Below are 12,430 nucleotides of genomic sequence, written 5' to 3'. Positions count from 1 at the left end.
GGGCATCCCAAGCAGTAGCTTAACCTGCTGCACCATCACTCCTGCCCCAAGATATTTTTAACATTTTGACTTTCAAATTCTTGGTTGACTGTATCAAAATTAGCTTACAGAGGTTCAGGATACCATTTCTAAACATTCCAAATTATTTTTATAGACGTATTTCTTTTCATCAGAAAATATTCAGTAGGTGGCTGGCCTTGCTTTTACATATTGCTAATCATGGCTTTGGCTTAATTTAAATTTATTTGTTTTAATGTTAGCTTCTTTTTACCTTTCCCTCAAATAAATTTAACCAAATAAAGGGAAAAAAGAAGCTAACATTATAGAGTTAAAAGACTAAACACTGGGGCCAGCGCTGTGGTGCAGCGAGTTAACGCCCTGGCCTGAAGCGCCGGCATCCCATATGGGCACTGGTTCAAGACCCAGCTGCTGTACTTCCAATCCAGCTCTCTGCTATGGCCTGGGAAAGCAGTAGAAGATGGCCAAAGTGCTTGAGCCCCTGCACCCACATGGGAGACCTGGAAGAAGCTCCTGGCTCCTGGCTTCAGATCAGGACAGCTCTGGTCGTTGCAGCCATTTGGGGAGTAAACCAGCAGGTGGAAGATCTCTCTCTCTCTCTGCCTGTACCTCTCTGTAACTCTGCCTTTCAAATAAATAAAATAAATCTTAAAAAAAGAAAGAAAGAAAGAAAGAAAGAAAGAAAGAAAGAAAGAAAGAAAGAAAGAAAGAAAGAAAGAAAGAAAGAGCTGGCAAAGAAAATTATCACATGAAAATAATAATCTTGTTGGCCAATCTGATTACATGGAATTTAAATCACAAAGTCCAAATCCACAATCTCTATTAGTAAACTAGTTAGTTACTCCTACTCAGTACCACATACCTTTGCATAAAGTAAGAAATAAGATCATTTTAAAACATTATTACTGGGGCCATGCTGTAGCATAGCAGGTAAAGCTGCCACCTGCAGTACCGGCATCCCATACAGGCACCAGTTCAAGTACCGACTGCTCCACTTCCAATCCAGCTCTCTGCTATGGCCTGGGCAAGCAGTGGAGGATGGCCAAATCCTTGGGCCCCTGCACCCACATGGGAGACCTGGAAGAAGCTCCTGGCAACTGGCTTTGGGTCAGCATAGCTCCAGCCATTTCGGCCATCTGGGGAGTGAACCAGTAGATGGAAGACTTCTCTCTGCCTCTGCTCTCTGTAACTTTCTTTCAGATAAAAAAATAAAATCTTAAAAAAAAAAGTAATTACTGTAACAACTTATTATTTATAAACAACAAAGATAGATCACTATCATTTTTTGAAGCTTACTTACCTCTTTGTAGCACTTCTCTACAATTTCATAACTGGCATTACCCCACACTGTTAGGTGTTCTCGTTTATACTGCTTCACCAACTCTGACACCTACACGTGAAAATTCAAAAGTTTACACATGTGCCCATTTGTAAATCTACTGACATCATTTCACTTAAAAAATGGATCCCGCCTCACTATCTGCCAATAGGCAACACAATATTTTAGAAAAACCAACATATAAGTTATTTTACAAAATCCAAAAATTATTCACAGTTTACCATTATACAAATTATTTATAGGATACACCGATTTTGTAACTTGACATAAACTAGCCACAATAGAAACAAGTTAAACTAGCAGCTAATTGTAAATAGTGGAATGACAAGTTCGCAGGGGCTAACTTTTATCCATGACTAAGTCCTGCCGGCTTACTCTGGAAATAGTGTCTCCTTCAGTAAAGTGATCGCTTCTACCAGCGCATTATTTAAAACAATGCTGATCCCCGGAGTATCGCATTTCCTCTAACACTACTACGCTGACCTTATTTAGTTTGTGAAATTGGATGCAACACACACCCACCAGGGGCAATGCCTCCAGTACCTTCTTAATCAGCATGTTGTTGTTGACTTTGATGTCGATGTTAATGGGAGTGTTAGGAAAGGCTTCAAAGACTTCCTTCAGCAATGGGATTCGGTTATCTTTTCCTTCAGTCTGGCTTGCTGAGAAAACAAGATTTTAACATGCGGTTTTAAAACATAACTTTTACTTTTTAAATGGTTAGAAGTTATAGTATGTATTCAAAACAGGACATTTACAAAATGAGCTAAAGCATACAGAAGAGAAGAAAAATCATGTAAAATCCAACAACGTAGATATACCCATTTTGATCATTTGGTGTACCTTCTCTATTCCTTTTTCCTATGCATAATTTAATACAAAAATAACACAGTTTACCTGATCCTTTTGCATAACTAAGAATAAATATTTTCAGGTTGATATACTTTATAATTGTGACTGAAATTTTTAATTAAACATGAGATACCTATATATTCACAAGCAGTTGTAAGAAATAATACAGTGGTTGGCGCCTGTGGTGTAGTGGGGAAAGCCACTGACGCCTGTGGCACTGGCATCCCATTTAGGCACCGGTTCACGTCCTGGCTGCTCCACTTCTGATCCAGCTCTCTGCTAGTACACCTGGGAAAGCAATCGAAGATGGCTCAACGCCTTGGGCCGCTGTACCCACATGGGAGACCTGGAAAAAGCTCCTGACTCCTGGCTTTGGATCAGCTCAGCTCCGGCCATTTTGGCCATTAGGAGGAAAGAACCAGTGGATGGAAGATCCCCCCCCCCCAACTCACTGTCTCCTTCTCTCTCTGTATCTCTTTCAAATAAATAAATAAATAAATCTTTTTTAAAAATAAAAAAATACAGAGAAATCTATGCATTGTTTCCCCAGATTTCCAAATGACAATCTCTTGCAAAACTACAGTTCAATAGGGGTCGGCAGTGTGACATAGCGAGTAAAGCCACCACCTGCAGTGCCGGCATTCCCATATAGGCGCCGGTGTGAGTCCCGGCTGCTCCACTTCTGATCCAGCTCTCTGCTATGGCCTGGGAAAGCAGTAGAAGATGGCCCAAGTCCTTGGGCCCCTGCACCTGTACAGGAGACCAGGAATAACTCCTGGCTTCAGACTGGCCCAGCTCTGGATGGAAGACCTCTCTCTCTCTCTCTCTCTCTCTGCCTCTATGTAACTCTGTCTTTCAAATAAATAAATTAATTTAAAAAAACTATAGTACAGTATTACAACCATGATACTGACATTTATATAATCCACAAATCGTATTTCATAATTATGATTTTTAAAAGGTTTTGTAGCTCAGCAGGTTAAGCCTCTGCCTACATGCCATAAGGATGCCAGTTGAAGTCCTGGCTGCTCCACTTCAGATCCAGATCCCTGCTAATGCTCCTGGGAAAGCAGTAGAAGATGGCCCGAGTCCTTGGGCCTCTGCACCCACATGGGAGACCCAGAAGAAGCTCCTGACTCTTGGCTTCAGACTGGCCCAGCCCCGGCTGTTGCAGCCATTTGGGGAGTGAATCAGTGGATGGAAGACCTCGCTTTGTCCCTCCTCCTAACTCTGCCTTTCAAATAAAGTTAACAAAAAATTTTAAAATACTCCACTGAGTTGCTATACATGATTTTTTTACTCTCCACAATAATACATAGTATGTTATTATGTTATAAAAATACACCATCAAATATTTTAGGAAACTCTGAAGGGGCTTGGTGCTGTGGCGTAGTAGGTTAAGCCTAGCCTGCAGTGCCAGCACCCCAGATGGGCACTGGTTCAAATCCTGGCTGCTCCGTTTCCCCTCCAGCACCCTGCTAAATCACATGGGAAGGCAGTGGAAGATGGCCCAAGTCCTTGGGCCCCTGCCACCCATGTGGGAGACCTAGAAGAAGCTCCTGGCTCCTGGCTTCATCCAGGCACAGCCCTGACTGTGTGGCCATTTGGGGAGTGAAAACAGTGGATGGGCCGGCGCCGCGGCTCACTAGGCTAATCCTCCGCCTTGCAGCGCTGGCACAACGGGTTCTAGTCCCGGTTGGGGCGCCGGATTCTGTCCCGGTTGCCCCTCTTCCAGGCCAGCTCTCTGCTGTGGCCAGGGAGTGCAGTGGAGGATGGCCCAGGTGCTTGGGCCCTGCACCCGCATGGGAGACCAGGATAAGTACCTGGCTCCTGCCATCGGATCAGCGCGGTGCGCCTGCTGCAGCGCACCGGCCGTGCCGGCCATTGGAGGGTGAACCAACGGCAAAGGAAGACCTTTCTCTCTATCTCTCTCTCTCTCACTGTCCACTCTGCCTGTCAAAAAAAAAAAAAAAAAAAAAACAGTGGATGGAGGACCTCTCTCTCTGTATCTTCTCTCTCTCTCTGTAACTTTACTTTTCAAATAAATAGGGCTGGCACTATGGTACAGTGGGTTAAAACTCTGGCCTGTAGCACTGGCATCCCATATAGGCACTTGTTCCAGTCCTGGCTGCTCCACTTCTGATCCAGCTCCCTGCTAATGAGCCTCAGAAAGCAGCAGAAGATGGCCCAAGTGCTTGGACCCACTGAACCCATGTGGAAGATCCAGAAGTTGTTCCTGGCTCCTGGCCTTGAATTGGTTCAGCTCCAAATTGATGCAACAACCAGAGCTGAGCCAATCCGAAGCCAGGAGCCAGCAGTTCTTTCCGGGATTCCCACATGGATGCAGGAGTCCAAATACTTGGGTAATCTTCCACTGTTTTCCCAGGCACACTAGCAGTAAGTTGAATCAGAAATGGAGCAGCTGAGACTTGAACCAAATGGGATGACAGCACTGCAGGTGGCAGCTTTACCCACTACGCCACAGCATTGGCCCCTACAGGTACTTTTTATAGCAGCCTGTGGCCTATCAAAGAACCCTTTAAAAGAAAACAACTGTTTCTCTAGTCGAGTTGTGATCCACAATGAGCAACAGGCCTGAACTCTGTACTCCTCTGCTAGACTTTCTCTCCAGTAATCAAAAAAGTAAAAACCGGGGAATGGGACAGAAAAAAAAAAAAAAAAAATTGGAACAACCTTCTGACTAACCTGAGTCGAGTTTTTGCAGTACAGTAACATAAAGTTTATCCATCTGTTTCAAATGCAGTAAGCTTCATAATTGAGGCAGTCTAAAGTCAACTATGACATCGGTTGAATGCAGTATAAATGAAATTTCATTGTTCTTTATGCTTGTTTGAAACATGGAAATACATGACACTGCAATTAATACAGCACACGAGCAGACTTGCTCAGACGGACAGGCATCCCCATGCAGCTGAACACTGACTGCCCAGGCAAGGAGACACAGAGTCTCAAGTTCTAGCTCTAGCAGCTGCTTCTCATATGACTTCTAAAAAAATTTACTTATTTATTATTTTTCATCTACTTAAAAGGCAGAGAGAGAGAGATAGCTTCCATCTACGAGTTCACTCCCCAGATGCCTGCAACAGCCAGGGCTGGGTCCTTGACCAGGCCAGAACTGGGAACCAGGAACACCTTCTAGGTCTCCCATCTGAATACATGTATTAAAACGTTACATTGCACCCCATAAATATGTACAATGATTAACAATGAAAAGTAAAAATATACCTTCTTGGTTCGAGATGATGTATTTTCTATTCTACCATATCATAATTACCAAATTAGCTCAAGGAAAATGTTTCTTTGTGAGAAATGTTTCCTCAAAAGAAATAAAACTGCTAAGTGAAAATAGCTAGGAAATGGTTTATTTGAGTAACAGATGTCTCTTTAATCATTTAAAACACTAAGCAGCTAAATGACAAAATCAAATGCTAGCAAACAGAAAGGATCTGAAAGGGGCGCTTCCAACTTTCTTTCATTTATTCTTGTTATATTTACAATGGATGACCACCTTAAGTTACAAGGATATTCTAGAATTTGAAACCTTAGAAGTACAAAGTATCTGGCTGGCGCTGTGGTATAGCAGGATAAGCCTCCACCTGTGGTGCTGGCATCCCACATGATGGATGTCACAGCTGCTCCTCTTCCAATCCAGCTCTCTACTTGTGGCCTGGGAAAAGCAGTAGAAGATGGCCCAAGTGCTTGGGCCCCTGCACCTGCATGGGAGACCCAGAAGAAGCATCTATCTTCTGGCTTTGGATTGGCTTAGTTCCAGCCATTGTGACCATTTGGGGAGTGAACCAATGAATGGAAGACCTTTCTCTGTGTCTCTCCCTCTCTCTGTCTGTAACTCAATCTCTCAAATAAAGAAAGAAATAATCTTGGAAAACGTTTGGAAAAAATAAAAAGAAGTACAAATTATCTATAGTGACACTTTGGTTTCTTACAATTACTAGTATTCAAGTTTACCTAAACTGTGGGTGAATCTAAATGTAAAGTGCCACTTAAATCTCTGGGCCTAATCATCCCAGGGTCAGATGACCATCAAGATTTAATATCTATAGGCCTGCAGGTTAAGCCACCGTCTACAATGCTGGCATTTATACGGGCACCATGCACCTGGGAAAGCAGTGGAAGATGGCTCAAGTACCTGAACCCCTGCCACCCATGTGGGAGACCTGAATGAAGCAACTGCCTCCTGATTTCAACCCCTGAGGCAATCTGGGGAGTGAAGCAACAGATGGAAAATGTCTCTTTCTCTCTCTCTTTGTAACTCTGCCTTCCAAAAAAAAAACAAAAAAAAAAACAAAAAAAAAAAAAAACACAAAACTTAAAAAAGGGGGGGGGGGGGCTGGTACCATGGCTCACTTGGTTAATCCTCCACCTGAGGCGCCGGCATCCCATATGGGCGCCGGGTTCTAGTCCCAGTTGCTCCAGTCCAGCTCTCTGCTGTGGCCTGGGAGGGCAGTGGAGGATGGCCCAAGTGCCTGAGCCCCTGCATCCGCATGGGAGAGCAGGAGGAAGCACCTGGCTCCTGGCTTCGGATCGGCGCAGTGCCGACCGTAGCGGCCATTTGGGGAGTGAACCAATGGAAGGAAGACCTTTCTCTCTGTCTGTCTCTCTCACTCTCTGTAACTCTACCTGTCAAATAAATAAAAATTAAAAAAAAAAAAATCTGTAGGTCTGCGAGAATAAGCACAGGGTGCAGGGGTGGCAATACTTTCAGCAAGAACCTCCTATGACAGAACACACGTGTTGGTCTCAGCATAAATACATACACGTTCATGGAAGTGTTTTAGCCACAAATGAGAAATATTACCTCTCTGAAACGGGACATCCAATTTGCTGAGGTAAGGTGGGAGCTCCTGGAACAGACATAATTGAAAAAAGTTAGATCTCACAAAATGAAAAGTGTGTGTTAGTGTCTTACATTAAGACAGATTGGCATTTTCCAAAAAAATTTAAAGAACAAAACACTACATGTGTTCACATGAGGGTACCCTTTAGTAGAATATCACCAACAGCAAAGTAACCATATATTACTCCCACCACCTACTACACATCTGTACCATTTACTATTTACTACAGAATTTTATCAATGATAAACAAAGATTTCAGTAAAAAAGTCAAGCACAGATATTTCAAAGGCAAAAATAACTATTAACTATATAGAAAAGTCTTTAAACTCAAAAGGCACAGTTACAGAGAGAGAGAGAGAGAGAGAGAGAGAAAGAGGTCTTCCATCCGCTGGTTTACTCTCCAAATGGCTGCACCAGCCAAGGCTGGACCAGGCCAAAGCCAGGAGCCAGGAGCCTCTTCAGGATCTCCCATGTGGGTGCAGGGGTCCAAGGAATTTGGGCCATCTTCCGCTGTTTTCCCAAGCACATCAGCAGGGAGCTGGATCGGAAGTGAAGTAGCTGGGATGCTGTAGGCTGAGGATTTACGCCACTTAGCCACAGCACCAGCCCCTCTTTTAAACACTTTTAAAAAGCAAGTAAGGGGACAACTATTTGGCAATTAAGATGACCATGTCCTATAATACAGGCTGAGTGCAAGTCCCAGTTTCACTCCCAATTCCAGTTTCTTGGATCAAATGGTTGGGGTCCCTGTCACCCAGGTGGGAATCTGGATTGAGTTCAGCTTCAGTTGGCCAGTCCTCAGCTGTTGTGGACATTTAGGCAGTGAACTAGCAGATGGGATCTTTCTCCCTCCCTCTCTGTTTATTTCTCTCTCTGTGAACCTGTAAATGGGACTCTTTCTCCTTCTCTCTTGCTGTTTTTGTTTCTCTTATTCTTAAATAAATTTTAAAAATGCAAGCAAGCCATAGGAACTTGCAATATATATAAAGATACTATAATATTTCTATTGTTTTACCCAATAATTTCCTTTCTGAGAGTGGATTTATATATTTTCAATACAAAGAAACTTTTTATAAAGAACTCCCACCAGTGTGGGAGACTCAGAAGAAGCTCCTGGCTCCTGGCTTCAGATAGGCCAAGCTTGGGCAGTTGTGGCCACTTGGGGAGTGAACCAATGGATAGAAAAGCTCTCTCTTTTTCTCCCTTTCTCTCCCTGTGACTCTGCCTTTCAAATAAATAAAATCTTTTTAAAAAAATTATTTACTGAGGGGCCGGCACTGTGGCGCAGCCTGGCCTGAAATGCCGACATCCCATATGGGCACCTGACCAAGACCTGGCTGCTCCACTTCTGATCCAGCTCTCTGCTATGGCCTGGGAAAGCAGCAGAAGATGGCCCAAGTCCTTGGGCCCCTGCACCTGTGTAGGAGACCAGGAAGAAGCTCCTGCCTCCTGGCTTTGGATTGGCGCAGCTCTGGCCATTGCAGCCAACTAGGGAGTGAACCATCGGATGGAAGACCTCTCTCTCACTCTCTCTCTCTCTCTGCCTCTCCTCTCTCTGTAACTCTGACTTTCAAATAAATAAATCTTTAAAACAATTATTTACTGAAGCAATATAGAACATTTACTGCTTTTAGATAGCTAATACTTACTATTTTTAGTACCAGTGATGCATTTTTACTTACACAGTACTTGAGTTCAGAGATGTTCACATTGACTCCAGTCGACCTCTTTAGGTTCCCATCGTGTGACACTACAACTTGCTCATCTTTTGTGATGTGGCAGTCCAATTCTAGCATGTCCGTGCCAACTGTGACTGCACTGAAGAAATAAAAAGAATGACATTCTGAAACTTAAGGTAACACTTAGGTTACATGCATCAGATATAAGAATTCAGAGTTATAAATCTGAAAAAAATCCCACAACACCTAACTCTCTCTCTCTCTCTCTCTCTCTCTCTCTTTTTTTTTTTTTTTTTTTTTTTTTTTTTTTTTTTTTTTGACAGGCAGAGTTAGACAGTGAGAGAGACAGAGAGACAAAAGACTTCCTTTTCTGTTGGTTCACCCCCCAAATCCTGCTACGGCCGGCGTGCTGCAGCTGGTGCACTGTGCCGATCCGAAGCCAGGAGCCAGGTGCTTCTTCCTGGTCTCCCATGCAGGTGCAGGGCCCAAGCACTTGGGCCATCCTCTACTACCTTCCTGGGCCACAGCAGAGAGCTGGCCTGGAAGAGGGGCAACCAGGACAGCAATCCGGTGCTCCCACCGGGACTAGAACCTGGGGTGCTGGCGCCGCAGGTGGAGGATTGGCTTAGTGAGCCGTGGCACCGGCCTAACTCTTCAATATCAACATTTGTCTGTCATCACCTGATGATGTAAAAAATACTGTAAATGAACTGAGGATAAAGAGAATCATGTTGCCTCTTTTTATTACCAGCTGTCCTAAATCTTGGTAACTGAATATTATGGAAAAGTGATTTAGCCACAAGTTAAGAGATTTATGTTTCTGCTTTGCTAGTAACTAAATTTACACTTCCATGATCATAAAATGAAAGGATTAAGAAATAAGGATGGCTGCTTTTATATGGCAAGATAGCATTAGAATTTCTAGCAATTAGATAAGGAACCAAATTGGAAAGTAAAAAGTAAAATTATCTTTGTTCAAAAATGGCATATTTTAATGTATAGAAAATCCCAATGACTGCACACAAAAAAACTAATAAATAAATTCAGCAAAGTTGATGGATACAAAAGGAATACACAAAATCTGTTGTTTCTATACATTAACAATAAACAATCTGAAAAAGAAATTAAGAAAATAATTCTATTAATACCATCAAAAAGAATAAAATACTTAGGAGTTAAACCAGAGATGAAAGATTTGTACAACGAAAAACTTCAAAACATTCCAGAAGGAAATTAAAGTTCCAATTGTAACTTTTTTGTTTAATTAATGTATTTATTTGAAAGGCAGAGTTACAGAGAAAGAGAAAGACAGAGAGATCTGCCATCCATTGGTTCACTCCCCAAATGGCTGCAACAGCTAGGGCTGGGCCAGGCTAAAACCAGGAGCCAGGAGCTTCACTTGGGTCTCCCAAGTGGGTGCAGGAACCCAAGCACTTGAACCATCTTCCATTGCTTCCCCAGGCACATTAGCAGAGAGCAGATTCAAAATGGAGCAGCTGAGACTGAAGGGGTGCCAGCGCTGGAGGTGACAGTTTTACCCACTAAGCCTCAGCACCAGGCCCCCAATTGTAACCTGTTATATAAATAAGGCAGTACTGGGACTGGTGCTGCGGCAGAGTAGGTAAAAGCTGCTGCCTGCAGTGCCGGCATCCCATATGGGCACCAGTTAAAGTCTCAGCTGCTCCACTTCTGATCCAGCTCTCTGCTAAGGCCTGGGAAAGCAGTAGAAGATGGCCTAAGTCCCTGGGCTCCTGCACCTGCATGGGAGATTGGGAATGGCTCCTGGCTTCAGACCTGCCCAGCTCCGGCCATTGTGGCCATTTGGAGAGTGAACCAGCAGACAGAAGACTTTCTCTCTCTCTCTGCCTCTGCTTCACTGTAACTCTGTCTTTCAAATAAAAATAAATAAATCTTTAAAAATAAATAAATAAATAAACCAGTACTGGATCCCAGGCACTCCAATATGGGATGTGGGCATACCAAGTGGTGGCTTAATCCACAGCACCACAACACCTGCCCCCAGGAAAGGCACCATCAAAAGACATTATTTGCTTGCCAACTGTATGTTTGCTAGGACTACAAATGTGTGAAATTAAAGACAAAAACCAAACAGGCAAACAAAAACAGTCATTATATTAGAATTATTTTTCTGGATTTTTAAGCTTCCTTAAATACATTTATGTTATCTTTAAAATAGATTAAAAATGTAGAAAATTAAAGCAACATATATAAACAGCATATAGCTTCAAAACAAAATTTTAAGATCCTTTATGATGCTCAAAAGAAATTGGTACTACAAATTTTTGGCCATGAGTGTATTTAACTTTGTTTCTTTTCCTTTTGTCTTCGTATGGATGTGTGAACAGATGGTAAATACAGGAATTATCTTCATTTTCCTATACTTAAAAATATTATATATACTAAGTAAGAAATCTACTTGTCACTAGCTGAAATATTATTTTTAGAAACATTTATGATTATATGAAAAATATTTATTTTATGCTTCTCTGTTATAAACTAGCTATATAATAGAAATTTAGAACAGCAAGTATCTAGGATAGCAAAATTATCCCAATTTTGATACATAAAAATCTAGAACATGGTGAGAGAAGAAAAAATGTTTATCATTCAGCCTTCAACATTTTCCATAAATAACAACATGCACCTATTTCAACTGAACACCAGATATTTTATGGCTAAATTTCTGACAAGCTGATGACAAACACAAGAAAAAAGTTAAGGAGCCAAGACTTCAGCATTTCCAGAAAAAGAAAGAAAACTCTAGCTCTAAAAGAAGATGTGAAAGAAACAGCAACAGTGCCTAACAACATACATGTTAAGGAATTTACTTGAAGCTCATTAACGCCTTATATTGAGGTTTTATTATTCGCCCCATTTTACAGATGAGATAATTAGTATTATATTAATTAGATGCCCAAACAAATTTATCATGAAAACCAGGTCACTGATTAATTACTTTGACTAACTGCCAGCTTATACTTTCAGCTATTGCTAATACAATTTGCTTCCTGCTTTCACCATTCATATTAACACCATAGGGATCACATTGTCCTACGGGTATTTACAAAAGTGGCCTGGTTTAATAACCCAGTTTTATTAGCCCTTAAGAACCAGATTTTACATACTCAAGGGCTTAGTGACTCCTGTGTTCTTGTGTGTGTGTAGTATGATTCCTTAGTTTTTGGCTCTAAGGTTAGTAGGAAAGGGATTCTCATTCCATTTTCTTCTTTCTTTCTTTCTTTCTTTCTTTCTTTCTTTCTTTTTTTTTTTGGCTAATATTCTGCTTTGTTATTTTTTATATTATTATTCACTGATTTGAGGAAAACAGAGAGAGACAGAGCTCATTCCATCCATTGTTAACTCCCCAAACTGGTCATGACAGCCAGTGCCGGGCTGAGGCCAAAGCTAGGTGCTGGGAACTTAATCCAGGACTCTGTGTGCATGGCAGGAACCCAGCTCCTCTCCTTAAGCCATCACCTGTGCCTTTCAGCTTCTCCACTGGCAAGAAGCTGGTATAGGATCTCAGCATCAAACCCAGAGATGGGAGGTAGGCACCTTAATCATTAGCCAAATGCCCAACCTCCTGCTTTGTTCATGAATGCCCCATTCTATAACTCATTCAGTAAGAACCAGGGAGAGCCTGT

At 42.2% G+C, this 12,430-nt stretch overlaps 1 protein-coding gene across 10 annotated transcripts in view; it reads right to left on the bottom strand.

The window, feature by feature from the left end:
• Window positions 1–12,430, bottom strand: part of GDPD1 (glycerophosphodiester phosphodiesterase domain containing 1) — a 57,080-nt gene that overhangs the window by 25,947 nt on the left and 18,703 nt on the right. For all 10 annotated transcript variants that reach the window (XR_011383547.1, XR_011383546.1, XR_011383540.1 and 7 more), the window contains exons 3-6: window positions 8,769–8,904; window positions 7,047–7,092; window positions 1,901–2,019; window positions 1,319–1,408 (exon numbers count right to left, since the gene is read on the bottom strand). Coding sequence is in view for 2 of the 10 variants with exons in the window: in XM_070060990.1 (XP_069917091.1) it covers window positions 1,319–1,408; window positions 1,901–2,019; window positions 7,047–7,092; window positions 8,769–8,904 (391 nt within the window). In the remaining 8 variants the exon portion in view is untranslated. The remainder of the gene's footprint in view (window positions 1–1,318; window positions 1,409–1,900; window positions 2,020–7,046; window positions 7,093–8,768; window positions 8,905–12,430) is intronic.

The sequence above is a fragment of the Oryctolagus cuniculus genome, chromosome 17 (genome assembly GCF_964237555.1).
Source record: "Oryctolagus cuniculus chromosome 17, mOryCun1.1, whole genome shotgun sequence".
Lineage (NCBI taxonomy): Eukaryota > Metazoa > Chordata > Mammalia > Lagomorpha > Leporidae > Oryctolagus > Oryctolagus cuniculus.
The sequence above is the reverse complement of the archived record's forward strand: the minus strand, read 5'-3'. Positions and strand labels throughout refer to the sequence as shown.